Source organism: Plenodomus lingam, assembly GCF_022343315.1.
Source record: "Plenodomus lingam strain CAN1 chromosome Unknown contig_1, whole genome shotgun sequence".
Taxonomy (NCBI): domain Eukaryota; kingdom Fungi; phylum Ascomycota; class Dothideomycetes; order Pleosporales; family Leptosphaeriaceae; genus Plenodomus; species Plenodomus lingam.
In genome coordinates this window covers 1,214,806-1,242,082 of record NW_027093927.1, presented here as the reverse complement: position 1 = coordinate 1,242,082, position 27,277 = coordinate 1,214,806, and the positions used below count along the sequence as shown (strand labels likewise).

At 51.2% G+C, this 27,277-nt stretch overlaps 10 protein-coding genes across 10 annotated transcripts; 6 read left to right on the top strand and 4 right to left on the bottom strand.

Moving 5' to 3' along the window:
- Window positions 1–263: 263 nt before the first annotated feature.
- On the bottom strand, window positions 264–1,484 carry IAQ61_000418 (uncharacterized protein; the record flags this gene model as incomplete). The annotated part of the gene is made up of 3 exons (XM_066094665.1): window positions 264–999; window positions 1,080–1,383; window positions 1,433–1,484. 3 exons carry the CDS (start codon window positions 1,482–1,484, stop codon window positions 264–266), a joined length of 1,092 nt encoding a protein of 363 aa, XP_065955518.1.
- Window positions 1,485–2,241: 757 nt separating this feature from the next.
- On the top strand, window positions 2,242–3,237 carry IAQ61_000417 (uncharacterized protein; the record flags this gene model as incomplete). The annotated part of the gene is made up of 2 exons (XM_066094664.1): window positions 2,242–2,294; window positions 2,811–3,237. The coding sequence occupies 2 exons, from the start codon at window positions 2,242–2,244 to the stop codon at window positions 3,235–3,237; spliced, it is 480 nt and encodes a 159-aa protein (XP_065955517.1).
- Window positions 3,238–3,372: 135 nt separating this feature from the next.
- Window positions 3,373–4,881, top strand: IAQ61_000416 (uncharacterized protein; the record flags this gene model as incomplete). Its single annotated transcript, XM_066094663.1, has 7 exons — window positions 3,373–3,411; window positions 3,478–3,570; window positions 3,626–3,639; window positions 3,707–3,724; window positions 3,802–4,111; window positions 4,352–4,715; window positions 4,856–4,881. 7 exons carry the CDS (start codon window positions 3,373–3,375, stop codon window positions 4,879–4,881), a joined length of 864 nt encoding a protein of 287 aa, XP_065955516.1.
- Window positions 4,882–6,014: 1,133 nt separating this feature from the next.
- IAQ61_000415 (uncharacterized protein) lies at window positions 6,015–7,713 on the top strand (the record flags this gene model as incomplete). The annotated part of the gene is made up of 4 exons (XM_003835553.1): window positions 6,015–6,048; window positions 6,146–6,421; window positions 6,483–6,593; window positions 6,788–7,713. 4 exons carry the CDS (start codon window positions 6,015–6,017, stop codon window positions 7,711–7,713), a joined length of 1,347 nt encoding a protein of 448 aa, XP_003835601.1.
- Window positions 7,714–8,094: 381 nt separating this feature from the next.
- Window positions 8,095–9,423, bottom strand: IAQ61_000414 (uncharacterized protein; the record flags this gene model as incomplete). Its single annotated transcript, XM_003835552.1, has 1 exon — window positions 8,095–9,423. One exon carries the CDS (start codon window positions 9,421–9,423, stop codon window positions 8,095–8,097), a length of 1,329 nt encoding a protein of 442 aa, XP_003835600.1.
- A 632-nt stretch (window positions 9,424–10,055) lies between these two features.
- On the top strand, window positions 10,056–12,122 carry IAQ61_000413 (uncharacterized protein). The gene is made up of 2 exons (XM_003835551.2): window positions 10,056–11,578; window positions 11,643–12,122. Exons 1-2 carry the CDS (start codon window positions 10,259–10,261, stop codon window positions 12,018–12,020), a joined length of 1,698 nt encoding a protein of 565 aa, XP_003835599.2. The 5' UTR covers window positions 10,056–10,258; the 3' UTR covers window positions 12,021–12,122.
- A 70-nt stretch (window positions 12,123–12,192) lies between these two features.
- On the bottom strand, window positions 12,193–14,587 carry IAQ61_000412 (uncharacterized protein). Its single transcript, XM_066094662.1, has 4 exons — window positions 14,225–14,587; window positions 13,802–14,172; window positions 13,198–13,751; window positions 12,193–13,127 (listed from the first exon to the last, which is right to left on the bottom strand). Exons 1-4 carry the CDS (start codon window positions 14,299–14,301, stop codon window positions 12,552–12,554), a joined length of 1,578 nt encoding a protein of 525 aa, XP_065955515.1. The 5' UTR covers window positions 14,302–14,587; the 3' UTR covers window positions 12,193–12,551.
- A 3,043-nt stretch (window positions 14,588–17,630) lies between these two features.
- IAQ61_000411 (uncharacterized protein) lies at window positions 17,631–18,952 on the bottom strand. Its single transcript, XM_003835548.2, has 3 exons — window positions 18,181–18,952; window positions 17,974–18,126; window positions 17,631–17,925 (listed from the first exon to the last, which is right to left on the bottom strand). Exons 1-3 carry the CDS (start codon window positions 18,851–18,853, stop codon window positions 17,813–17,815), a joined length of 939 nt encoding a protein of 312 aa, XP_003835596.1. The 5' UTR covers window positions 18,854–18,952; the 3' UTR covers window positions 17,631–17,812.
- Window positions 18,953–19,996: 1,044 nt separating this feature from the next.
- Window positions 19,997–21,627, top strand: IAQ61_000410 (uncharacterized protein; the record flags this gene model as incomplete). Its single annotated transcript, XM_003835547.1, has 2 exons — window positions 19,997–20,735; window positions 20,783–21,627. The coding sequence occupies 2 exons, from the start codon at window positions 19,997–19,999 to the stop codon at window positions 21,625–21,627; spliced, it is 1,584 nt and encodes a 527-aa protein (XP_003835595.1).
- Window positions 21,628–22,632: 1,005 nt separating this feature from the next.
- On the top strand, window positions 22,633–27,106 carry IAQ61_000409 (uncharacterized protein; the record flags this gene model as incomplete). The annotated part of the gene is given in 8 exon segments (XM_066094661.1): window positions 22,633–22,834; window positions 22,849–24,545; window positions 24,667–24,717; window positions 24,780–25,281; window positions 25,469–26,165; window positions 26,221–26,551; window positions 26,607–26,721; window positions 26,787–27,106. Coding segments are annotated over 8 exon segments (3,915 nt in total), but the record flags the coding sequence as incomplete, so codon positions are not given.
- Window positions 27,107–27,277: the final 171 nt, after the last annotated feature.

Here is a 27,277-nt window from a genome sequence, read left to right as displayed (position 1 = left end):
AAATTCCATTGTCCATTTAAAAAACCCACAGCGCAGTGCCAAACTCCAGTGTGATGTGATGTGACCTCGTCTACGGTGTACTGCCGTACGCGAAATGCCTAGATAGAGGTAGAGAGGGGCTTGAGGCGTTACGCGATTCCCAAACATCTTTGATAACAACAACAATAATAGTGATAGCAATAATAGCACGAGCATGCTCCAGACCTTGTAAGTGTGCATGCCGATCAAAAGAAACAATGGAGCCAAAGGAAAAAGGGAGAAAACTAGAGGTCTAGATTAAACAGCCAGTCTTGCATGGCAAGCCACTGACTCCAAGTCCTCTCTGCGCCCTCGATTTCCTCGACCGACGTCTCTTGCAAGGGTTTGATAAACGGCACACTCTCGTGGGGCGACATGTCGTACTGGACCTTGACCTTGGCCCAGCCGACGCTCTTGGCAGCAAACAGGTAGTTTCGTCGCTCGCATTCGTGCATGGGGCCAACGCCCTTTCTCCAGTCCTCGCCGAAGAAGCCGTGCATGATGCCGGCGCTGTCCATTCCGGTGATGATGAGTCGACGGATAAAGGGGATGAGGGATACCCATGCAGGCGCAGGCTGGCCACGTGACGTGGTGACTGCACCTTGTCGAGGCCATGGCATATTGTAGGCGGCGGGGCCGGACGAGTGTGGTAGGGGACCGGACGAGTTCAAGAGGGGAGTGGGCGTCCATTGAAAGGGAAGGCAGATGTTGATGAGGGCGCAAACGGCCTGCACGCCCGTCTCATGTTGGGCATGGTCTAGGAAATATCGCTGACAGCTCTGATAGGCAGGATGCCAATCGAAAATGTCGAATTGTGGCCCGGCCGAGGGATTGGGGGCCGGGGGGGATCCGCTCGAAGAATTGCTGCCACCTGCAAATGCTCCACCTCTTGTTTGGACAGTTGGATAGCCCGCTGGGAAATTGGTGGTGAATCCAGGAAGACTCGTCATAGTGATGAAGAGGGGAGGGGAGGGGGAGCTACTGCAGGAACAACAGACGTTAGCAAAAAGCCGCCTAGCTGGCCGAGGAGAACGCCAGCGTGTGCGCGGCCGTCAACATACCAAAGGTGCAAACAATGGGATTCAAAGGAGTAATTCTTCTCGTTCGGCGCCGCGGAGCTATTTGCAAATGTAGCGGGAATTGATTTTGTTTCAGGGACCAAATTAGATCTGGCAAAGGAAGAGATCAATGACGACAGTGACCCAGCAGGCGGGACGGTCGGGGCCTGTGGATTTGTTGGTGCGAGATGGAAGGAGTAGCTGTAGCGAGTGCTCCAGGGCGATTTATAGAAGGCAACAGTGGATGCGTCTTGTAGAGGATGGACATGTGAGGACGAGGAGGAGGCTCCCGGAGTCTGGTGGTGGTCTATGTAAGTATACGGAGTGGCTTTCGGTCGAGGCGGGCTGGACAGGACGCCCGAGAATTGATTGAAGCCCTCTGTGAGATGGCTGTCTGATGGAAAGCATCCTGGCGAAGATCTATTTGGAAGGGCAAGGGTGGGGGAGGGGAGCCCAAGAGGACATCCCAGACAAGACCTGGTGCGCAGGGCCAATCAGTAACCAGTAAGCGTAGACGGAGTCAGATTTGGTGGCTTTTGCGGGTTGCGGTTCACGGCCCAGGCCGGGTTGCTGGCTGTCGAAATGGGTGTATTCCGGACCTCAGTAGAGGGAGAAAGAGAGAGAGAGAGAGAGAGAGAGAGAGAGTTTGGAGGCAGAGGGAGAGGGAGTAGCAGAGGGAGGGGAGAGTAGGAGCAAGCAAGCGAGCACTGGACCACCCAAGCCTTCTGGACAACAGGCTGGCAGATCTTCCACGGCGCTGCCCACACATGCAGGCCATCTGAGGTCTGATGAGGAGACAGTTTGTATGCATCTATGTACCCAGGCACTATGCCAATGGCAGTTCACAGTCACATGGTTTGCCAGTAGATTTAAAATTGGCGACTTTGGTACTATGGTCCTCCTTCTACCTACTGACAGAGGGACTCTCTCCATTCTCTGGCTCTCTCTCTCTCTCTCTCTCTCTCTCTCTCTCTCTCTCTCGCCCCAATTGCAGAGGCTGCCGGCATATTGCATGTACCTACTACCTACATGATGCTGCTTGGTGGGCTGCATCATCATCATGCCCATGGCCAGCCACAGCCGGCGCTGCCGAGGTACTTTTTTCCCTTCTTTTTCTTTCCCTCTTGAGGATCCAGGCGCCAGGCGCAGCCAAGAGAGGGCTTCCATGTCCAGAGTGGCAGGAGACGTCGGAAAGTTCGAGGCTACTAGCGGTACATGGTACATATTACCCATGTGGTGGTGCCTACCTACATGCTCACTCTACTGTGCCTGCGAAGGAGGAGCCGCCTCTCTTGGCCTCTGTCCTACCATGCCCTATTCATTCCACCGGGTATGGCCAAAATAAAAAAATAAAATAAAAATGGGCGGACGTGTCAATAGTCGACAGTCAGCGCCTTTCCTCGGTAGGTGGGGAGTCAAAAAGACAGTGAGGGGGGCGGTTGGTGGAGACTCAGACTCAGGCACCAAATGCACGTCTGCCCATTCAAGGAAGCTGATGCTTGCTGTACCGGTACGGTAGGTATCTCCTGTGCACCTACGCTACATACGCCATTCCAAGCCTACCTACGGCTTCGCCATCTGCCGAACAAAAGAACGGTTGTTCGCCGATCAGCACGATCAGAGGCGTCGCTCCAATGAGGCTGCACATGTGCCATGGTTTGTTGCTCGTCGTGGTTGTGAATCGTCATGTGGATGTGGATGTGGATGTGGGTGAGCTGGGGTGGCAGTGGACAGGCTGGAGCATACCGGTACCCGATTCGGCCCGCGCTGCTTTCCTCGTGCCCCAAGTCCACGACAAAGCAGTCTACAGCAGCAGTGTATTGATGATGATGATGATGATGATGATGCTGATGATGCTGATGATGCTGATGATGCTGATGATGCTGCTGCTGCTGCTGCTGATGATGATGAAACTGATAATAATAACATTGCATCCTCCTCCTTCTTCTTCTTCTTCTTCTTGACTGCTTGCTTTTCAACCCTGCGACCCGGTCCCGTGACCAAGAACTCAGCTGCACAAGGAACACACACACACAGTGGACACTGGACACAATCGCCCGTCCCCCCACCCCCGTCGCCCGCCACAAGCGAGAGGTCCACCGAGCAAGTCCAGGCTGCATCAGATCACCCTCAGGCCCACTGCCACCACCATCGTCGCTGAATCGCTGCAGCATCGACAATCCCCACGGCTACCCGTAGAAACTATCTAGGCACACACACACACACACACACACACACACACACACACACACACACACACACACGCACACACACTCTCTCTCTGACCCTGCTAGCCATGGCTCACTCTACCTTTTCATTGGCATCCAGGACCAAGGTCTGTCGTCATCGCCCTCGTCGTCGCACAGCTCGGCGCCCCCCTTCCCAATCCTAACCCCGCCAGCTCTCCAATGGCTTGTCCATGCCCACTATCCATCTCGGCGTCTATCTGACATCTGGCAAAGAGACCTATCAGGCCGTGCAATGGGCCCTAGAGGTTTGCTTTTCCGCCTTCCTGTACATCCTCGCTGCCCCTACTCACACTTCCCTAGGCTGGCTATCGAGGGTAGGTCGAGCCTGGCCCGCGCATCATCATCGCTCAAGACAACTGACAAAAGGGGCGCATGTCACAGAATCGACTCAGCTCAAATGTGTGTGGCACCCACGTATAGACTATAGAACCCACCCCGAGAGACAATTTACTAATCCATTCCCCCATCTGGTCCAGGTACCACAATGAGAAAGAGTGTGGACAGGCTGTGTTGGATTTCTTGTCCAGTGGAGCCAACACAGATTCGCTCAAGCGCGAAGACATCCACTTCACCTCCAAACTGGCCTCCAACTCGGCCTACGAGACGGCTCGCAAGTCGATCAAGAAGTCGGTCGAGGAGTGCGGTCTTGGTTACATGGATCTATTCCTGTTGCACTCGCCATACGGTGGCAAACAAGCACGACTGGACAGCTGGAGAGCTGTAGAGGACGCAATCCACGACGGCGAGGTCAAGATGGGAGGCGTATCCAATTATGGAGTCAAGCATGCAAGTGTACCCCTGACCCCTCTGCCATGCTGCTCTCTCCCCTGTCTCAGATCTTTGGCGCCGTTGGCCAACCTCGATGCCCTAATGGAGCTAGCATGGGAAGATGAGAGCATCAGTACGCATGGCTTGTTGCTCAGCCTCATCTGCCATGTTGGTCGCAAGAGGGCGTTGCTGGTCTGACAGAGACGATGGCCGGATGCAAGTCGCCAATTCAGGCCAGTCCGTTGACAAACGGCACAGCTGCAAGAACTGCTCGACTCGAAACCTAGAGTGATGCCCGTGGTCAACCAGATCGAGGTCCATCCTTTCAACACCCGAACAGACATCACCTCCTTTTGCCAGCAGAAGAATATTGTCGTCGAGGCCTATGCCCCTCTTGTCCGCGCCCTGCGCATGAAGCATCCCAAGATTGTGGCTCTCTCCAAAAAGTACTCGTGTACCCCAGCACAGCTCTTGGTGCGATGGAGTCTGCAGCACGGTCATGTACCCTTACCCAAGAGCGTCAAGAAGGCGCGGATCGTGGAAAATGCCGAGGTGGGAGGATTCGTCATCGACGACGAGGATATGAAGGCATTGGACGGGCTGGACGAGTATCTGGTAACGGGTAAGCATCTCCTGTCCACGCCGTCCTACAGTAAAACCCGACATGACAGGCCAAGGTTGGGGGAGTCGGCGACGAGAGGGTGGTGCTCGTCGTCTGATTCCAATGGTGGTGCTTGTGTGCTGACTGCTGCGATGTTACAGACTGGGACCCTACCGACTGCCCGTGAGGGACAGTAGAGGAACACAGGACGAAAAGTGATGCGTGGGGGTTTGTGTATATGTCTGGGGGGGTCGTCAAAGAGTCCGCGAAATACGTGGGCCAAGGCTGTGGGGAGAGGTGAGATTAGGGGATCGTAACGGCATGAAACGAGGTATATGCAATGCCATGTAATCTTGTTCTCCAACTACCTACCGACCTGTGTGTCCGTGGGGAGATGCTACGGTGTCCTCGGCGGCAGGGGATAGGTACTAGAGTAGGACAGGTGCCAGTGTGCGTGTACTCGTACTCTAACTAGAGTATACCTACTAAGTCTAGTTAGATTGGTAGATTGCATGTCCAGTCGCGTGTGCAGTTCAGTTTTGCGCCCATGGTCTGTCTCCCCGACGGCATGGCTCAAGCGTGGCGGGAGCACCTGGGCCTGGGCCATGGCAGAATGTATTGTAGGTGCAGAAGTAGTAAGCTATCCATGCGCCCAACCAGAGTGTAGTTATGAGTAGAGTACTCTAAGAGTAGTAGCAGAGCCAGACCCCTGGAAAGCTCAACGTAAAAAAGTTTTGGTTGCACCTGGCCGTGCCGACACCGGCGGGGCAGGGGGCCAGCCGTGTGCTGACCGTCTTCAATGACAAAGTTCAAGATAACCCGCCAACCGCCTCGAGTCGCCGGAGCCCGCGCGAAGTCACGTGCAAACGCCCCCGCGACACCGTCTCCTGTTGCCTGATTGGCGGATTCTCTTATCAGTCGAAAAACAGACACCATGCTTTGTATACCGACTTATGACTATCACACACCCCGTCCTGTCTGCCTCCCATGGACCAGTCAAGAGTCGCCCCCGGGGAGGCCGACTCAAGTCAAACTCGGCCTCTGACGTTTTCAAACCGACGACACTACCCTCCCTCGCCCTGAACTCCACCACGCCAAAATTAAAGGCCAAGGCTGCCGCATCCGTCTATTTACATGTACAATTATACATATATATATATATATATATATATACATACATTGACGCCCTCCTTTCCACTCCTGCTTTGGTTCCCAGTCTTCCTCATTTCACAACCCTTTCGCTCTTACTGCATTACTGGTTGTGTTCCTTACTTTTCACCTTCGACTATTCACATCAAACCCTCCCATTCTCAACGCAGCATGTCTGAGCCAGAGTTTGAGCAAGCCAGGAAGGGTGCGTTCGACGACTCTCTCTCTCTCTCTCCCTCTCTCTTGTGGCAGGCAGCAATGCCTCGTCGGCGCAACAGTGAGAAACTAACATTCTACTGCAGAGCTCGTCTCCACCCTTGAAGCCTCCTCCCTCTTCCAGAAGAACCCAGAGTACAAGAAGGCGCTCGAGGTCGTTTCCGTCCCGGAGCGCATCATCCAGTTCCGTGTTGTGTGGGAGAACGACAAGGGCGAGTGCCAGGTGCAAAAGGGATACCGTGTGCAATTCAACTCTGCTCTCGGTCCCTACAAGGGCGGCCTCCGCTTCCACCCCACCGTGAACCTGTCCATCCTCAAGTTCTTGGGTTTCGAGCAGATCTTCAAGAATGCCCTTACCGGCCGTAAGTCATGCCTACTGGGTGCGGTAATGCACAGGCTCAGCTGCTAATAGAATGGCCACAGTCAACATGGGCGGTGGTAAGGGTGGATGCGACTTCGACCCCAAGGGCAAGTCTGACAATGAGATCCGCAAGTTCTGCGTTGCCTTTATGAGGGAGCTCAACAAACACATTGGTAAGTCCTGCCGGGTTTGGAGGGAGGGGAGGGCATGCCACCATCCGCAACCGTCGCGCATGCGCTCGACCACAGACGACGGGCAGTGGGCTGGTTAGCCTTATCTTGCCGTGTTGTTGGGCGTTGCTTGATCACGTGCCTATTCCTTTCGGAGCTCGTCCCGTCAGAACATCCCACTTACGTAACCCCCACAGGTGCCGACACGGACGTGCCCGCGGGCGACATCGGCGTTGGTGGTCGCGAAATCGGTTACCTTTTCGGCGCATACCGAGCGGAGCGCAACCGCTGGGAGGGCGTCCTCACTGGCAAGGGAGGCTCATGGGGAGGTAGCTTGATCCGCCCCGAGGCCACCGGTTACGGTCTTGTCTACTATGTCGAGCACATGATCAACTACGCTTCAGGCGGAAAGGAGTCGTTCAAGGGCAAGCGCGTTGCCCTCTCCGGCTCCGGAAACGTTGCCCAATATGCGGCTCTCAAGATCATCGAGCTTGGTGGCACCGTCATCTCTCTATCTGACAGCAAGGGCGCATTGATTGCCGAAGATGACCAGGGCTTCACCCCCGACATCATCAACCAGATTGCCGACCTCAAGCTGAAGCGCCAGGCCTTGACCGCTCTGGAGAACCACAACTTCAAGTACATCGAGGGAGCCCGGCCCTGGAAGGAGGTCAAGAAGGTCGACGTCGCCCTCCCCTCTGCGACACAAAACGAAGTCTCCGAGGACGAGGCCAAGGCGCTCATCGAAGCCGGCGCGAAATTCATCGCCGAGGGCTCCAACATGGGCTGCACCCAAGAAGCCATTGACGTCTTTGAAGCCCACCGGCGCGGGAAGAAGAATGAGGCGATTTGGTACGCACCCGGCAAGGCGGCCAATGCCGGCGGCGTCGCCGTCTCGGGCCTCGAAATGGCGCAAAACTCCCAACGCCTCTCCTGGTCGGCCGAGGAGGTGGACGAGAAGCTCAAGGGCATCATGAAGGACTGCTTTGAAAACTGCCTGGGCACCGCAAAGGAGTACTTTACCCCTGCCGAGGGCGAGTTTCCTTCCCTGGTTGGTGGTGCTAATGTTGCTGGCTTCCGCAAGGTCGCTGCTGCTATGCATGAGCAGGGTGATTGGTGGTGAGCAAACGTATGAACGTCGGCTTTTGTATTCTTTTGATCCTTTTGGGTCCTTTTGGCATATGACACATGGCGTTTGAAGGCGTAACTGGTACTCGGCGGATGGACATATGAGCATGGGGTTTTCTTTGAGTGTTTTGGAGGGAAGGAGGGAAGGAATGATACCTAGAATCCAAAGAAATTTACCATGATTCAAAATACTTTTTGCAGTGTGCTGCTTTTCCTAGAGATTATGTGTGGGGTTTTGAGAGAGAGAAGGGATGGTCTTGAAGTGTAAACACGGGAGAATTAGAGTGGCATTAATAACTTGACTGCCTTGTAAACCCCTCTCTCCCTTTCCTTTTATATGCATACGTACATCAACACAATGTCCACCCACCCACACCTACACACCCACTCCCCCACCCCTACCAATATTGGTCCACAGCTTCACCAATTCATCTACCTCCTCCTCCCCCTCCACCACCACCACCTCCTCCCCACCCCCAAACACCGCACCACACGGCACCCCAACCTGCTCATCAGGCACCAGACCCCCACTATCAAAACATCGCACATCATACTCCTGATATGAACGGTGCCCTTGCATCCCTCCATGCAGCTCCGACGACTCCTCGAGCGATATCCCTGGGCCCGGGGTTTCTGGGAAGCGAGGGTGTGCAGAGGTGAGGAGGCTGGGGGGTGCGTGGGGTTGGAGGGGGGTGGTGCGGGGAGGGATGCGGCGGCGGGATGCGGATATGTTGCTGAATTTGAGGGCTGGGGCTGGGGATGTGGTGATTTGGGTTTGGGTTTGGGATGTGGTGATTCGGGTTTGCGACGGGGATGTGAGAGGGGAGGATTTGATGACGCTTGAGATTTTTCGATTGGATGGGCTGGTTCCTAGCAGGATCTTGTCGAGGTGTGCACGTGTTTGCAGGTAGGATCCCAGCAGCGTCTGGTGGTGGTTTGAGTGGTCTGCGCCTTGTCCGTTTTGTTCGAGGACTTGCTTGAGGGACTGGATGTCTTGTAGGAGACTCTGGGCATGCTGCATGCAGACTGCGAGTGTATCTGGTGTGATTGTGGATTCAATGGCCGAGACAGTCACAAGGCCAACATTGGTGGCTGACAAGTCATCCGTGTCTTTGTCTTCGCTCCGGTCGTCGTCATCCACCATTGTGCTCCCGTCGCTGATACTAAAGTCCCGTAGGGAATCTTCATACCGTTTCGTCGCCTGCTTCTGGAGCTCCAACAGCTCTCGCAATTCTTCGCGCTGCCGCGCTTCTGCTGCCCGGTCCAGCTGGTTCGACGTGACCTGGAAGGCGTGGAGGAGGACTTGCATGAGCAATTGCAAAGTACTCTTGAGCTTCTCAATGTGGCTGCGCAGCAATTCAATCTTGTTGTCTCGAAAGGGCAGTGTCCATTTTCCCATTCTGCCCTTTTTGCTCTTGGCGAGTGTTGTCTCGATCTCGGCGAAGACGGCAGAGCATTCCTTCATCGTTTCTTCTGCGGTTGTGACGGCGGTCTTGGAGATTAATCTTACGGTCTCGTCGCGTCGGAAGACGTTTCCCAGTTCGTCAATCACCAGACTCGTGAGCTGGACCTCTTTTGCAATGTCTTTTATTCTGCGGTCGGCGGTTGCAACGCCATCTGCATATTGGTATAGTGTTTGTGACAGTTTCAGGCCTGCGCCAGCTACTTGGATGACGCTGGCTACCAGGCCTAACACTTCCGCCATGGCTACGGCACGAGAAGGAGTAGGAAGTGAATGGACGAAATATTTCAAGTGGGACGATGTGTACGAATCCTGGGTTGTGTAGGAGGTATTGGTAGGGACAGCCTCCAGCCTGCATGATCAATTGAATCATCGAGGTTGCATGGAGGCTGAGCATGCGCTGCATAGGATATGTAGTTTCTAGAGTAGACTTAGCCTGCAGCATGGCCCCACGCCGTAGGTAGATAACCCCTCAAAAGCTCAGAATCCCGCCACGAAGGAAGACTGGCAGAAATGGGTTCAATGTGAAATGATTGAATTGTGCAGCATAAATCCCGATCTCGAGCCATAGCGGATAACCACACCCGCAATCCCTAGTGTACCGGTACCGGTACCTACCACTCACTACTATATACCTAGCCAGGTGGCGCATCCGAAAACTTGGATATTGTCGTGGACGACTTGGCACGCTTCTCTACAGTAACACAACATCATTGAACATCCACCACCCCTGTATCTCTGCCGTGGCCCCCAACGATCGTCAGCCGTCTCGCCTTGTCATTGGGTGCCACACAGCTGCGCCACACGTTCTGCTATGATATCATGGGGTCCAGCAAGTGTAATGCTGCTTCGCGTGGACCTTATTACATAGTTGGGTCCACTGAAGCAGGCGGGTATGTACTCTGAATTCTGTAAAGAGACATCTCCGTCCTTGATGATTTTCTCTCTTTCTATACCTTATCACCGCTCCTTTCGTACAAGCACTACTGCCTGCCATTTCGATACTGTGCAGTGTACTGTGTCGACTACGCTTGTTGCACACAAGTTGCGGGGTTGAACGATCAGCTCTGTGGTAGCAATGGATGATAGCTTTCGCCAGCCTGCCAAGTTACAAAAACGAAAAAGCCGTGAGCGTCAGGAGCTTGCAATGTCTGGAGGTTTGACTGGTCAACAAGCAGCCAGCTCGTCTCAACCTCTGGAGACCAATATGTCGTCCGCGGAGAAAGAGAAGAGATCGAAATGGCGGTTGTCGAACCCATTCCACTCCAAGGATAAGGAAAGAGAAAAGGAGAGAGAGAAAGAAAGGGAAAGGGAAAGGGAGAATGATGGAGCCAAAGACAAAGGCCGCCGTCAAGAGGCTTCAGATACAAATGCAGATTCCGCTTACTACAGCAGCGAGCGTAGCAGTGCCAACCCGAGCTTTCAGAGCAACCCACGACCAGTCTCTGGTGATCAGTGGCGCACACCTGCGAACAACTCACTCGCACCATCGACAGAGAGTGCACAGCCAACTGCGCAACAAGATACCCTTGCACCGCCGCCTGCACATACCCTACAAACTCGGTCGAGTAGGGAAGACGTTGGTAGAGAGACATATCGGGACGCTGGCACGGGAAATATTGTCACGGTCACGACGACGACTACGACTACGACTACGACTACAACTGGCCCGGGAGGTTCAACTACCGTAGAGCAACCTCGTGGTAAGAGCACGGCGGAATCGGGAGCAAGCGTTCATACATCCGGGCCAAGTCCACCGTCTCCAGCTCCACCAGTACCGGCCGATCACCACCCCCAAGGGCCGGGACTCATGGCCAGTACCCCAATACCTGAGAATGTGACACCACCGTTGCCTGTCGCTCATGATCCGCATCCCAGATTGTCTCCTCAAGTTTCCAAGGTGGAGGAAACACACTCCTCCCCACCACTACCAGCAAAAAACAACATTCGGAACAGAATGGAGTTGGACTCGGTCTCTCCAGCTATTCAGAGACCTGATCCAATGGAAGATACCGTCTGCCCCGTTACTCCAACCAGTCCATCGCGCGCAAACTTTTCCTATCCTGCCAGGACACCTCCTCCAGGAGTGCCACGACAGGTACCAGCTGGACAGCCACCGCCAGCACAACAGCAACAGCAACAATCTCATGTTGCTCCACCAGTCCCGCCTCTCCAAACTCGCTCGAGTATCCCTGCCATGCCCGCATATCAACAACAGCAAGCAGGTTTACCTCCGATGGCAGAGCAGCAGCAGCGTTATGGAGGTCTACCTCCAAGTCTCCAGTCAGGTCCTCCTCAGAGCAATGATCAGAATCGCCCAGTGCCTTACAGAGCAGGCCACGACATGCAAAAGCAATCAACGTTAGCCAACATCAAAGCAGCGGCCTCAGGCATTCACGTAAGTTGGCAGCATCATTGATTCTCCCTCACACAATCCACATGACCTAACCATTCCCTCCCAGGGCGCTGGCGAAACCCTCCGCGGAACCTTCAACGACACCTTTGACCGTCGAAATCCAGCTGCACACGCAAAAAACCAAGCCGTCATCGAAAAAGGACGTGCAGAAATCGAAGCCTCGCGCTTGCGTCAACAACAACAACAAGCACATGCACAGCAGCAGAGCGCTGCTGGATGCGCAGTTGGTAGCGCAACAGTATCTACAGCAGGTGCCTCTTCGCTGCCTGGAACTGTCAAGCAGCCTTACAGTGGCCCAGCTGTATCCGGATCCCAGATTGAAGGAAGTAGCGGGGCAGGTCGGGGAGGAAAGTTGAGCAATATGATGAAGAAGATGAAGGATGGCCCTACACGTGCTGATGGATCGGTGCAGGCGCAACATTAGTAGTCCATAGTCTATTAAAATGTAGTGCATACACTTTGCCAATATCGGGACTGTGTATGTCCTGTCAGGGTCATGTTGTAATGGAAATATTTAGAGGCTTCGTTGCAAGAGTGTAATATGTGTCTTGGACTGTTTTCTTGTGTTATTAAGAGTGTGGGTCTTCCTCAGTTATCTTTGATTTCCACAATGAGAAATTTCACCTTTTAGAAATTTTTCATTCAGTGGCTCTCTCTCTCTCTCTTTCTTTCTCCTACATATGGCGTGCAGTCGTCGTGACTACTGTCGCCTTAGGTACTATGAAATTTTTCTCTTTCATGGTTAGCCCCGAATACTCTATCTTGGAGCTTTCATGAAATCAGCATTGTCTCTGTCGATGTCAAGGTCGTACTTCAGCGCCTGTCGACTCCCGACTGCGAAATCATTACAGATTGGTTTGCTGCTGACATGCCTACAAACTAGCACATATGCTTGTCTCGATAGCGAAGGATGGATTTCTGTTCCTGTGACCAAGCGAGGTCTATGGCTTGTTCATCAAACCGCCTCTTTCGCCTCAACATGCTCGGTACCGATGCTCCTTCGTCCCTCTGCATCCTTTGTCTCTTCGTTGGCAGCGATGCGTGCATCTGCCTCGATGAACTCGATGGGCCGATGCAGTTGCACTGCCATTCTATTCCCAGAAATCAATAGTCCAGGCTTAGCAGCAAAAAAGCGATCGATATCCTCGAGCGTCCTGTTCGCCGTCTCAGGATAGAAGAAGTAGGTAATGGGGATAAAAGCAAAGCAAATGACAGCCCAGATGACCCAGAACTTGTAGCCCAGGTTCTCGATACCAGGAAGTGTGGCTTGGACGACGGCGTAGTTGCATATCCAGTTTGTGCTCATTGCGAGCGATGCGCCTTTGGTGCGCATCTCGAGGGCGTTGATTTCCGTTGGGTACAGCCAGGGGACGCCGAGAACGCCCATGCCGAAACTGGCGAAGAAGAGGAAGAAGAAGGACACGGCGACGATGCCGAGTTTGTAAGAGTCACCCCCGGCTTCAGTCTGGCCTTGAGATGCGGCGATTACGATCCAGCATAGGGAGCAGGCGCCGGCAGACACCATCATGACCTGATGCAGTCAGTACCAATCCAGAGAAGATTACAAGAACCGGAGCTGTTCAGGTATTGTGCCAACTAACCTTGCGCCGCCCGTAGCGCTCAATGACAAAGTACGCCAAGCATGCGAAGATGAGGTAGTCGACTGATCCAGCTGCTGCTAGGATGCGCGACAAGAGTTCTGATATGCCCAAGGCATTTATAAATATGTAGCTCATATAGTAAGAAGTGACATTGATTCCTGAGATTTGGTTCATGGCCTGCATCCAGGCACCCAGGATCATTCGGCGTAGCACGCCGCTGGGGCCCTTGCCAGAAAGCAGCTGCCACCAAGTGTATGTGTTCATGTGCTCGCGATCCAAAATGTCTCTGATGATGTTATATTGGGTGATTACTGCTGGTGATTCCGGTGTTGCTCCGTGTCCCTCGAGCGCAGCGAGAACTTCTAATGCTTCGTCATGCTTGCCTTTGCGGATAAGCAGGCGTGGCGAGTCTGGTAGGAATGGTGCCATGGCGTAGATGCAAAAGGTGAAAAAGAGTTGAAAGGCCAGTGGAAAGCGCCAGGCAATGTCTCGGGGCGCAAATGAGAAGCCAAGAGTCAGCCAGTTGGATAGGCTAAAGCCAGTGATGCAGTTCGCTGGTCACGTTCAGCGGGATAGATCTGAGCCAGAGTGTGAAAAAGCTTACCCATCTGAATGATGACTAGCTTTCCTCTACTGTTCATTTTGCTCGTTTCAGCTTGCCAGACTCCGGCTGTTGCCGTATTCATGCCAGTTCCCAGTCCCGCTACAATTCGCCCAACCATCATGCTGGCAACTGTCCAGCTGCAGGTTTGGATTATCGCACCAATACCAATGACAGTGGAACCGAGTATAATCTGTCGAGGTCTGCCAAGAATGTCACCCGTCCATATCGTACTCATCGCTCCAATGAAGCAGCCAATGTTGTAAATGGACGTCATGACGCCCTGCATGTTTGCAGACGGGTAGCCGAACGTGCGCAGGAAGTTCTCAGAGATGATCACATTGCCAAAGACACCCTGATCATAGCCGTAGAAACTGGACGACCATTAGCATCATCGAATCACCATGTTGGGCCAAGGGCAGATACATCAGAACGGTGCTGGCACAGATCGAGATCCATACTGTGAGTCTTTGACCAGAACCCCCTAAATACCTACGCGCCATGGTGCTGGACAATCAGGTATCGCGAAGATGGCGATGGAGTAAGACACGGTGTTGTAGTCAAACAATGAGATAATCGACATGCGGGCCAAAAGACAGGTCCATAGTGCAGAACCGTACCAAACTCCTTGCGTCCCAGCGACTTTGCAGCCGAGATTCGCGCATTCAGAGAGTACGTACGCCGCCGATGTTCGCATGTACAGTACAACCTCGGAAGATGCCCATCTCCCATTTTGACCAGCATTGTCGTCTCAAGCAAGCTTCATGGCCTAGGAGCAAGGCAAATTCCCCATACCGTACCCCACACAAGCAAAAGTCGATCTCATTGGTCCTACCATTACTTTTTTTGGTGATTGTAGCCGACTGAGCATCCACGAGAAGCGAGAACATGCAGGACTACAAAGACCAGATGATGGGTAAAGTAGTGATGCTTGGATCGTGGCCGCGGGAATAAGAGAAACGGGTTACTTTATGAGGCAAGGCGGAAATGGGCGCCGGAAACTTGTGTGGGGAAGTACGGCACACTTGCATAAGCACGGTGGGACAATTGGCACGGAGAGCGCGGGAACTAAGGGAAAGCGAGTTGGCCGAGCAACCAATGATTGCGCATCGCATGCTGCGTACATAAGCACACACTTAGCCTTTACGTCGTCGCTGATGAACGTCTACTTAGTGCTCTATATATTCTGTGTTTAGAAGTGATGTTGGCATATCTTGACTTGACCGCCATATAGTTGTGTCAGACCAGCCACCCTGCAAGTTGGATCTGACAGGGACTATACTAAATCAGATACTATATATACCATATAGATTGGCAAACAGCCACACCATAGCAGGTAGGCGCCTCACTCCTTAGAGGGAAGGAAACTAAACCAAGACTATGGTCTTTACTAATCACAATGACTTGCCTGTGTATTAGATCATTATTGCCTCCTTCGCACAGGCTACCATTTTGACTGTCACGACGCAGGTAGGTAGGAACGTCCGAAAGGGGTCCGATATGACTCAAAGGCATATGGGCGTGCGCGTCTGTATGGAGCTTGAACGAATTGATTCCTACGCCTATAGGTCTTGTACGAAAGGACAAGAAGAACTTGTCTACCTATCTATGAGCATAAGGCTCCTTTTATATGTGGAGGCAGAGGGGACTCGGACCAGAGTCGGGGCGGTATCGGCACTGGGCATGGGCTGACTGCGCTGGTCTAAGATGGAACGAGGGTTGCACTCGTTACACGTAGTAGCCCTAAATAGGCCATACCAACAGGTCTAAAAGCTTCCTAGGGCGTTTTATTACAACAAAGTCCTAAAGACTATATACATGTAAATAGGCAGATGTGCTATTTGTACTAGACGCAAAACTTACAATTCATCTTGACGCTTCCTCTGCCAACTTCCGCTATCAAAACTTCGCCAACATGAGATCAACTACAGGCTTTGTCCTCCTTTGCATTTCAATAGCTGCTTGCCATGTTGCTGCACAAACTGCTGTTCCTCAACCCAACATAAAGCCTAGATATGGTGTAAGTCTTACACCTGTTCGCTTGCATAGATAAGATTTTGACATATTTTGGACTTGCAGAGGAAGAACCCTTGCATATGTACGGGCGATAATCGCATTGGGGCTTGGCCATGCCGTCCAGTGAGTATCCCTTGTCCAAAAACTGTACACGAAGACCTAGTAAAAGTAGAACTTGGAGTGTACTAAAGATGGAAATCAATGTATCATTGGTCTGGCGGGTGATGCTAAATATCCTCTTATCACCTGCACTTTGAATATAATGTATGCAGGCCTTTCTGGGTATGATCCATGGCAAATCGTGGCACAGCAAATGTAACCATGGGTTATAACAAGGCAACACTGATCATTGAGGCCATGCAAATCAAATATTTTGTCAAATCATCTGTGTGCTTGACACACTCACCTTGCCCGTGACTTGTGAGGGGACTGCAAGGCTACGAGCTATGATACTCATCCATGATACATTTTCGAACAGCTCAGTGGTATTCTTATGTGTCACACCGCCCGCTCTCCCAGCCTCTGCTTGCTTTGTGACTGCCGTCTCCGGATAACAGCCGCCTTGCGGTTACTGCCATATTGGGATTATCTCAGTCTTCTGAATGTTTTTCCTGAACTGGCGGTGAAGAGGAGCATAAGTACATGTTGGTTCAATGCCCAATTGTTGAGTGCAACAAAGTCGGCCAATATGAAATTAGTTGCAGGATTTGTCGTCCTTTACGTTTCTACTGCTACTTGTCAGTTCTGTCCAAGAAATCCGCTGACCCATTGAACAAGTTGCTTCCACCCAATGTAAGTTTCATGCCTTCTCACTAGCACACCTACAAAATGAACATAGTTCAGTATTGTCAATTTGAAACGAGTTTTGATAAGGTGGGCTACTGTTTAAATTTGAAAGCAAGGAGCTTCGAGAAAGGAAAAAGGGATAGCAATAGTGTTACTCTGTTTATAATTAAGTGGACATAGGTTATAATTAAGTGGACAAGAGATACTATGTACACTACGGTACAAAACCGGTTTACAGTAGCCATATTTATCTAAAGTAGACTAAGAAGTAGTTTAGGTAGAAGAAGTAAACCTAAATAGGGTTTACTATACTATGTATTCCACTTTTACTTCTACTTCTATTAATCTACTAGTATTACGTAGTAATAACTAGTTTCCTACTAACTATCTAAGTATTTTACCCCTCCTTTCTTTAATCTTCTTCACCACCTCCACCACCTCTACCACCTCTATCACCACCTCCACCACCTCTACTACCACCTCTACCACCACCTCCACCACCTCTACCACCTCTACCACCTCTACCACCTCTACCACCTCTACCACCACCTCTACCACCACCTCTACCACCACCTCTATTATCACCACCTCTATCACCACCTCTATTATTACCACCTCCTATTAGTTAAAATATCATGACTCATTATTATGTCATATGTGCGTATAGCGTGAAGCTAAGTTTCTCTACCCCTTTTAGTCTTAGTCAGGTTCTACCCCTTTTAGTCTTAGTTAGGTATTATAGCGTATAATAGAAATAAAACTACTTTTTATACTTAATTTAAACCCCTACTATAAAAGTAAACCACTACTTTAATAAAAGTAAACCACCACTTTAAACCTATTTACGGGTATACACGAGGGAAGTTTACACCTATATAGTAAACCCCTAGCGTACCATTCTACAGTAAACAATTTTTTACCGTAGTGGTATAAAGATCTAACAAAATTAGAAACACCAATGTACTGCTCCTGGAACTCAGTGCATATTCCCTGATTGGAATGATTACTTGGCAATATGTCACTAGCATATACAGGCCTTCATAGGGTGGCAGACGGGGGCATCTGATCATGGGGCTAGCGACAGGCAACCGACATAGGCCTTACGCTGTCGAACCGTGAGACACGGCGAACCAAATACTTTAACGTGTCCGATTACTGTCTTGAACAAAATCTCCATCTTTGCACAGCTTTGAACATTAATTCTTCTCGTAGCTATGGCTCGTTACAATAGCCGTCGATGAAGTTGACAGTCAGCTTATTCCTGTTCTCTTTCAGTAGTGTCGCGCGGCCGATTTCCAAAAGCTTTCCGACATCTTGCCGACAGTCTGCCTGACGTTAGCACTATCCGAAGATCTCACTTGGGATCGGCGTACCTAAGAACAGCCCTCGTAGCTCTTTGCCTCTTCCCGAAGCCAGCCACGCACAGGTCTGGCCGCAGAGTGGTGGACTGTCTTTGAACAGATCCTTGTAAAAGTCTTCGTCTGTGAGGTCGCCATACTTTTCCTTGACGTCCTTGGCCGCGCCGGCTAGACAACGTCAGCATTCTATCGAGTGCTTTCGGATCCTAAGAGGACACCTACCTCCTCCCATGCCCGAGACGACACCGCCTGGGTGTAGCGCATACATATGGATCGCTGGATCCAGTCCATCGAGCTCCATCTCTAGCTGTAGTGTGTGCGTCGCACGTATCAGTGCAGCTTTGGAAGTCACGTAGCCGAGCGTCATGGGCACGTCCACAGTCCCAGACCGAGAAGCCATGTTAATGATGCATCCATGTCCACGATTCTTCATTCTTGGTAAGACTTCATGAATCAACATCAGTGGTGCCTTGAAGTTGACTTCAATTTGTCTCCAGAATCCCTCAAATGTCGACATGACGAATGGTCTTTGGTCTAGGATACCTGCATTGTTCACCAGGATGTCGATCTGCCCTAGATCCTTCTCGATTTGGTTGAGGATTTCTTTGATACGTGCTGCATCTGTGACATCGGCTTCGTAGGTACGAACTTTGCCGCCGAATGCCTCGCACGTCTTCTTTGTTGTCGCGAGTTTGTCAAGGTTCAAATCGAGGATTGCGATATTGGCGCCAGACTTTGCGAGAGCTTCAGAAATAGCAGCGCCAATGCCTTGCCCAGCACCCGTGATGAATGCAACTTTACCGGCATTGGTGCCCTTTATTGTTTCCGGTGAAATGGCATCGTAGGGGGCGTGGTGCATGGGAAGCGTGCTGTAGCCGAACTGCGCTGGATCCATGATGATCGATGTCGATTTGTGGGTTTTCTTTGAAGGCTGTGGTTGGGGTTGCTATACTTGCAATAAAGTACCATTTAACGGGCACGGAACCTGATGTACGTATTCCGGTATTTGTGCCGCCATGGCTGCCGGCACTGATAATGGGGGTGCGGGGTGATTTGGGGTAGCCAGAACGCCCCGCATGGGAGAATGTGGGGAATCAATCAAGGCTGACAGATTACCCAGTCAGCCAAAAACACTGGTGACGCTGTGTGGAGGAACGGAACTTTCGAAAGGAGCTTAAGTCTTATGCGCAGGGAATGACCATGGTGCGCGATCATTCGGGAGCGTGGCTGAATGGGGCCTGTCGGGGGTGGTAGGATTCAAAGTATACCTATCCATGTGCTGAAAGAGGCATGGCGCGTTGCTTCCTTCAGGCGTGTGTCCGTCATCTGGGCACAACTTCATAAGCATACACTTTCTGACAATGGCATGTGCTTGACATACAAGCACATGTCATCTCTGTACATGTCCATGCCTCACAGCTACCTGCTTATACAAGTTGCCGCGTAGGACGCTTCCTACACCGCAAAATACCGGTAAGCCTAGGCCAATCTTCATGGCTACCACCAACTAACCACCATGGCTGATCTACCTACACCAAGCATACAATCCCTCGAACGGCCTCAAAATGGCCTCAAAATGGCTCAACCTAATCTCACAATCAGCCGTATAAATTGCCGGGCGCCCCCCAAACTATGTTCGGGCAGATACAATCTCACTAAAAGTATACCCCGAGTGTGCCGCCGCAATGTGTCACTTTCCCATGCCACACCACGTACCTACCTATCAATATTGGCCTTTACATTGACAACCAGCCAAACCTGGCGACAAGCAAGCTTATTTCATGGACAATATACCATAGCGAGCCGTCATGCGTTTGTCTGCCCGATTACAACAAGTCTAGAGCGCGTGTCTGCCTACGTTGAGCCAGCTGTTGATTGGCTCACTGATTGCGTTGCTCCAAGTCCCACGTTTTTGATGGGCATCAAAAAGCACAAACGACATAATATAGGCCTAGAGTAGTCGTTAACTATAAAAAAGAAAAGCCATGTCTCTTCAACGGCCTTGCCAGTCGTTCTCACAAGGTCCACAACCTCTACAATGGTGTCCATACTGCGAAGCACGACGACTCTCCTGTTTTTTACTTTGGGATTCACCCAGTCTGTGATTGGAGTACAATGTGAATCGTCCGCTTTCCACAACATCGCTCTCTTTGGTGGCGAGATTCTGGAGGTCAAGACAGTAACACACTCGGACTTGACACTCGACATCCCCATCAATCAAAACCACTATTCAAAGAAGGTGACTGGCCTTAACGCCTGCGAGGTACTCATCAAACATACGCATCCCGGCTACAATGATGTGATCAACACTGTTGTCTGGTTACCCCCGGCAAAAGATTGGACGGGCAGGTTCCTCGGCGCAGGAGGCGGTGGTTTCAGAACGGGAGTCGAATCGAACCTCACACTTCCCTGGGCTGCAAGCGAAGGCTTCGCGGCTGTTTCGACTGATGGTGGCCATACTCTCGAGGATTCTGAAAAAATTGAGAAATGGGGCATGTCAAGTCCAGGCAATGTGAATTGGATACTTCTGCAAGACTTCGCCTCGACTGCGCTAGACGATGCCGCGACACTTGGAAAAGCGGTGGCGAAAGCATACTATGGTAAAGCCCCCGAGTACAGCTACTGGAATGGATGTTCCACCGGTGGACGCCAGGGATACCAGATGGCCCAAAAGTATCCAGAGCAATATGATGGAATCCTCGCGGCAGCGCCCGCGATCTACTGGAACGAGCTGATGATGCAGCTCTTCTGGCCACAGGTGGTCATGAATGATTTAGGTATATTTGATCTGGTGCTTCCTCAAGATCACACTAACGGCACACAGGTGAATACCCGACCTTTTGCGAGCTCGAAGCTATTAACAACGCGGCTGTCGAGGCTTGCGACGAGCTCGATGGTCTCAAAGATGGCATCATTGGACTACCCAAGGAGTGCAAGTTCGATCCGAAGGTCATGGTAAGCAAGCAATACCGCTGTGCATCCACAAACCAAACAACAACCATCACGAAAGCCGCAGCTGCCGTAGCCGAAAAGACTTGGCAAGGGCCCACGAACCAAGGAGGAGACTTCCTTTGGCATGGCACGAACCCTGGTGCTTCCTTTGCCATGACAGGTGCGACGACCTGCACAAATGGCATTTGCAAAGGAGCACCGTTCCTCGTGGCTGAACTATGGATCAAATACTTCATCAAGACGGACCCAGACTACCAAACCTCGAGCGTCAACATTACAACTTTCCAGACTCTCTTCGAGCAATCGATTCAGAGATTCAATTCCATTCTCGGCACTTCGGACACCAACCTCAGGCAGTTTCGCGAAGCGGGTGGGAAATTGCTGTCCTGGCACGGCTTAGCGGATACATGTCTTGCGCCGGATGCAACAGCAGAGTACGCTCGTCGAGTGCAAGAGCGCGATCCCAAGGCCAGCGATTACTACCGTTACTTTGAGGCACCTGGTGTGGATCACTGTCTTGGGGGGACTGGATGGTATCCGGGTAATGCATTAAAGAGCCTCATCGATTGGGTGGAGAAGGGGATCGCGCCTGAGACTCTCGAGGCTCAGACTCAGGGTCAAGGGAAGGTCAGAAAAGCGAATCTGTGTCTGTGGCCGAAGCACTTGGTCTATGTTGGAGGCGATGCTGCGGAAGCTACCTCATTTTCATGTAGATGAGCGGAGGGGAAAATACTGCTTATTGGTGTTTGAAGAACATGTAAATGGCTTCCACGAGCGATGATGTTAGGTAGCCTGTAGGTACATGAACAAGATGATATTCTAGCCAGCCACAGATGATCAGAACGTACCTACCAGCAACCCGGGGTCACGAAGCTCGATGGTTAACAGTGAGACTTGATTTATTACAAGAAAATCATATCAAAACTGAGGACTACAACTATATGAAGGCGATGCAATGCAACCCAGATGGCATGTTGCTCATCATATAGCTCGATTGAAGCACACTTCAGACATATGGTCTCCTTTTTCCGAGAAGTCCAAGGGTAGTGACAGATGAGGAAATCTACAATTTGTTACAATGGGTAAGCTAGACGATTCTTCATGCGCAAGACACCATCATAGGCTGTGCTGACGGATGCATCCATCTTCTATGTGTCGTGTCTTGCTTGGCGCGCCTCTGCGGCTGACCTCTGGGTTATAGCGATAGGTGGTTCACGTGGTTTATCAGTCACAGACAGTTGGCCAAGAAGCAAGTATTCTCTGGACATTCATTCTCTCGACAAGGGATACAGTGCATACTGTTGAATGTGAAGGCTGATGAAAGACGTTGAAACTATGTTTGGCCAGGGAGTTTTTGCCAAGGCGCGTGAAACTGATGACGGTGATGACATCATTCTGGTTTGAGGCTGCGCTGCTTGCTGTGAATACCCGCAACGAGGGCGTTTTGTTCCTTCTTTCTGCAGACAGAGGTGGTGCATCCCTCATAGGAAACCGGACGAGTGAGTGATGTCTGTATATTTACAGTGAGTATACGATAGCATAGGTTTATATGCATGATAGTAACACCCCTGCCAAAGGCAAGCATACATTGACATAGTAGCACTTGAGAGGTCTTCCAGTCTGCCGCATCTAGTTAAGCATTGGCTACTCTAGACCGCGATTGCCATCTGGTTTATACGCTAAACATGTGCAGATCCCCCTTCGAATGCACCAGGCCCATAGACTACCAATGCAGCCATGGTGGCAATCCAGGCCCTCGAACCGCAAACCTGCATCTACTACAACCTCTCCTTCATCAATCTCGGCTTGTTTCACTGCACGGCGGGCCCTGCTAGTCGTCTCACTCTAGGTTCCCTACCTGCGGAGTATGGAGTTCTGGCGACCTGGAGTAACTTCGTGAATATCCCCTGTCTTTTGTCCTGTCGTACCGAGGAGCAGCCAGGCGAGTGGACATGGAAGATCTCCTACATGATCGTGGCGACCGGAAGAAGGAGCGTGAAGACATGAGAAGAGAGCGCGATGTTCTGTTACTTTACGGTGCAGCTTTTCGCAACATTCCCCATATCACCGATACGGGAAAGCATGTGCCACGGCCATCCCCAGACTCGACGCTGACTGCGCTTTGTCAACTGACGGCCATTCGACTAGGTGCAGAACGAGCCATGATCTCCCTTCTTGACGAACATCGACAGCATATCCTTGCGGAGGCTACATGCCATTCCGACTTATCAGCCCGACCCCAAGCGAGTGAAGATGCATCCAACATGCTCTGGCTGGGCAATGTGAGTATTCCAAGGAACTGGGGACTATGCGAAAATCTCCTGGCGTTGGACCGCAAAGAGGACCCCATCATCATCATCCCTGATTTATCCCAAGACTCCTATCCATATTTTCGAGACGACGTACGAAGCAAATGCGACATGCGTTTCTTCGCGAGTGTCGGTCTGCTCAGTCCCAATGGAACCATCGTAGGGTCACTCTGCGTTTTTGACTACAAGCCACGGAACGATTTATCACGGGCTGAGGGCAGCCTTCTCAGACGACTGGCAACAACTGTTATCGAGTATCTTGATACGTATACTATCAAAGACCAATACAAACGAGGCGAACGCTTCACACGTGGCTTGGTATCCTTCGCTGACGGAGCGTCTGGTCTTCTGCCTTTCGAGAACAAGCACCGCCGTGGATTATCAAGTACAATATCCCCAGTTCGGACTGCGCCCCAGGGTTCTTCGCAAGCGCCGAACAGTAACAATCAAGAGCTAAACTCTAGTGGCTATGTCGCTAGCTCAGGTGTTACGACTGTGCAAGGGGCGTTCTCTGGTTTTGGCACTACTGCTCCTGTTCAGTCTGCACCGGATGCTCACAAACCAGGACATACAGAATCCAGTCGCCACCGCTCTATCTCCAAACTCCAGAATACTATTCTGCCAACAGATTCCAGATCCATGTTCACGCGCGCCGCTAATCTCATAATGGCATCTAGTCATCTTGACGGGGTCCTCATTCTTGATGCTTCAGTCGCAGCAAATGGTCAGCGACGTGCCCACAATGGTCCAGAAAGTGGTCCTGATGCACCTTACGACTCATATTATTCGAGGTCCTCATCTAGTGAGGCAAGCTCAACTTGCAGCGGTCCCACACAGCGGCGTACATCATTTTCGACTTCGAAATCATGCCAGGTACTCGGCGTTGCTACCCGGGAATATGATGCCAATACAGGTTACGGAACGCTTGTAGAACATGACTTAGGCCGCTTGTTTTACGAGTGTCCCAATGGGAGGATCTTCACCTTTAGCGCAGGTGGGCAAAGTTTGTCGTCGACGGAAGAGGGCTCTGGGTCACCAAGTGCGCCAAACGAGGGTCTGCAACTAGGGGCAATTCACAAGCGCAGGAACAATGGTCGGCCACAGAGAGGGTCTAGTGCTATACAGGCGATGTTTCCAGGTGCTCGAAGCGTTGCCTTTATACCCTTCTGGGACTATGAGCGGTCGAGATGGTTTGCTGGATGTCTTTGCTGGACCAATAACCCCTATCGATTGCTTTCGGCATCTGTAGATCTCGCCTACTTCAAGATATTCAGTCACTCTATCATGAGGGAGCTTTCGCGCTTGGACGCTGTTTCACTGAACGAGGTACGTTGCTTTAGGAGTCTTGAATATGTGCTCCTTCGACCGCTTGCAACGGCGACATGTTCCTGGCCCCAAAGTCCTGAGAGAAAACGCAACAATTTGCTAATGAACATGGAACCCCTAGGCCAAGACGTCATTTGTTGCGTCCATTTCCCACGAATTGCGTTCTCCCTTGGTCAGCAACCCTGTTTCAGTAGAGAATCTTACCACCTAGAATTGCACTAATGATGGCTGCAGCATGGTATACTCGGCACGTTAGAATTCATCAAGGACACTCCACTTGATTCCTTCCAGACCAGCATGATGAACTCGCTCAGCGCATGCGGTACGACCCTTCTGGACACGATCAATCACGTCATGGACTATTCCAAGATCAGCGAATCAAGGCACAGGGTCTCTTCTAGGCGACTGAAGAATGCAAATACAATCCGCTTGTCTTCAAAACCGCTGAAGAGCCGTCGAAGCAAAGATGCCGCTTTTGACTTTGGGATCGCCACAGAAGAGGTTGTGGAAGCAGTGTTCAGCGGCTCTTCATACCTCCCCGTGTCATCAAGGCTTACGGACGAACCGCAGTCACCCGCAGATGAATTCCCTAATCCATATTTGAAGAGAAAACATTGTTTCATAATCCTGGATGTGTCATTTGAAGAAGACTGGGTATACTGCTTCTCTGTCGGATCATGGAGAAGGATTGTCATGAACCTCTTTGGAAATGCGATCAAATACACTGGATCAGGATGTACGTCCTTCCATTGCCTCTTATCGCTTGCCAATCGCAGCACTGAAACTTCATTTCGACCACATCCGACGTCTATGAAGGCTTGAGTGCGTTGGGCTGCCTAGATCTATTTTGTCTTTTACTGGTCCTTCACCAATTTCCTCCTTTCTCTGCGAACTCTTTTGCTGACCAAGTGCATTCCATATAGTCATTGAAGTTTCCTTACGAACGGCCGGCCCACTACAAAACACAAATGCTCCCACTGCAATGACGCTAACTGTCACTGACTCCGGCTCCGGCATGAGTCCTATGTTTTTGGCCAACCACGCCTTTCAACCCTTCTCTCAGGAGAACAGCCATGCCCCAGGGACTGGGCTTGGTCTCAACATCGTTCGGAAGATCATTGATTCTAGCGGCGGAAAAATCGAGATACAGAGTGATCCTGCAAAAGGAACACAGCTCAAGATAAAGTTGGCGTTGACAAAGCCGGATATAGAGAATAAATGCACGCCCGAGCGTATGCAATACCTATTATACCTCCCAAGAATGAAAGGCCGCCGCATTTGCATTCTGAATAAGATCATACAAACTACTTCGAATGGTCAGGCAATGTCGCAACCAGAGGAAGGCCTCCTTCGCTTCATTACTGCGCTTGCTTCGACTCTCCAAAATCATCTGAAGATGGAGGTAATACAGACAACCGAGTGGCAAGGGAATGATGCCGACATCGTCATCTGTCCAGAGCTTTCTTTTGAATACTTATCTGCTATCCGGCGCCAGCGAGCTGACACACAGAGAACTCCTGTAACCATATTCATTGCGATGGATGCACTGGAAGCAGCAACATTACGTTCTGACGTGCGCGTAACTAGTCGAGAATCCGTCGTGGAGATTATGACCCAGCCGTACGTTGCGCACAAAAATCTTCATTTATAGGTTGGTCAGCTGACATTTTCGTAGGTGTGGCCCGTACAAGCTGGCTTTCGTGCTCAACCAATGTCTCGATCGCTTCGGACGTTCGGAAGAAAACATCGAACACAACTCTTCCACAGACCTCTCACCTGAACGTAGTATGCTGGACGTACGGAAACAAGAAGATCCATCCAGCATCCTAGAGTCCCTTCACATTGCTGAATCTGTCGGTCATACACCACCCACACCCCCGCTGTCGGCGCGGACATTGTCTACAACTGGCTCGAACACTGCTGACCTGGTTTCTAAACTTCTAAATGAGGAAGACGTCCAGGCTTCTCACATACTTATAACCGACGACAACTCTCTGAACCGAAAGGTGTGCTCTTCACATTCGTAATTTTCCATATGGCTATAAAGACTGACACGAACAGCTTCTAGTCGCTTTCATGAGAAAGAATGGATTGCAGTATCAAGAGGCCGCGAATGGTCTGGAAGCCTTACTGGCATACCAAACATGTTGTCGCAAGTTCGATGTCATCTTAATGGGTCAGTGAATGACCCCAAAGTTACCTAGGGCTTCAATCGAATGCCCATCACTGATATGACGACAGACATGTCCATGCCGGTCATGGATGGTATGAGCGCCACACGTGCGATCCGCGAGTTTGAACACGAACGCAACTTGCCACGATGCTCCATCATCGCACTCACAGGTCTCGCCTCTGCAAGCGCCAAACTGGAGGCTTGGAGCTCTGGCATTGACCACTTCATGACGAAACCCATCAACTTCAAAGCCCTGGCAGAACTTCTCAGGGAAGAAGAGATGACAAGACATAAACGAAAAAGACACGCAGGACGACGAGGTGTGGGTACCATTCAAGAATGCTCAGATCTGAATGTTGAGGATGATATCACTCCCGGGATTGCCTGAGGGGTCTGCGTTACACCTCCCCACAACGGGCTGGAGGCGTCAATAACGGGATAGTATATTAGCCATCTCGCGTTTTGGCCAGTAGCCTTCTGCAATGGGGGCATGCATCCTGTCCTGTGAAAGCACTGGTTGCCTTGAGGTTCTTTAGCATCGAGGTATCATACAACTCAA

Bases quoted from the DNA above. Each gene is read 5' to 3' on its own strand.
- IAQ61_000412 (XM_066094662.1), bottom strand. From the start codon at position 14,301: ATGGCGCGTAGGTATTTAGGGGGTTCTGGTCAAAGACTCACAGTATGG. The intron at 13,752-13,801 runs GTAAGCTTTTTC...GAACGTGACCAG, and splicing joins GCTAGTCATCATTCAGATGG to CGAACTGCATCACTGGCTTT. The intron at 13,128-13,197 runs GTTAGTTGGCAC...TGACTGCATCAG, and splicing joins AGCGCTACGGGCGGCGCAAG to GTCATGATGGTGTCTGCCGG.
- IAQ61_000413 (XM_003835551.2), top strand. From the start codon at position 10,259: ATGGATGATAGCTTTCGCCAGCCTGCCAAGTTACAAAAACGAAAAAGC. The intron at 11,579-11,642 runs GTAAGTTGGCAG...ATTCCCTCCCAG, and splicing joins CAGCGGCCTCAGGCATTCAC to GGCGCTGGCGAAACCCTCCG.
- IAQ61_000411 (XM_003835548.2), bottom strand. From the start codon at position 18,853: ATGGATCCAGCGCAGTTCGGCTACAGCACGCTTCCCATGCACCACGCC. The intron at 18,127-18,180 runs GTAGGTGTCCTC...GACGTTGTCTAG, and splicing joins CGTCTCGGGCATGGGAGGAG to CCGGCGCGGCCAAGGACGTC. The intron at 17,926-17,973 runs GTACGCCGATCC...AACGTCAGGCAG, and splicing joins GCTACGAGGGCTGTTCTTAG to ACTGTCGGCAAGATGTCGGA.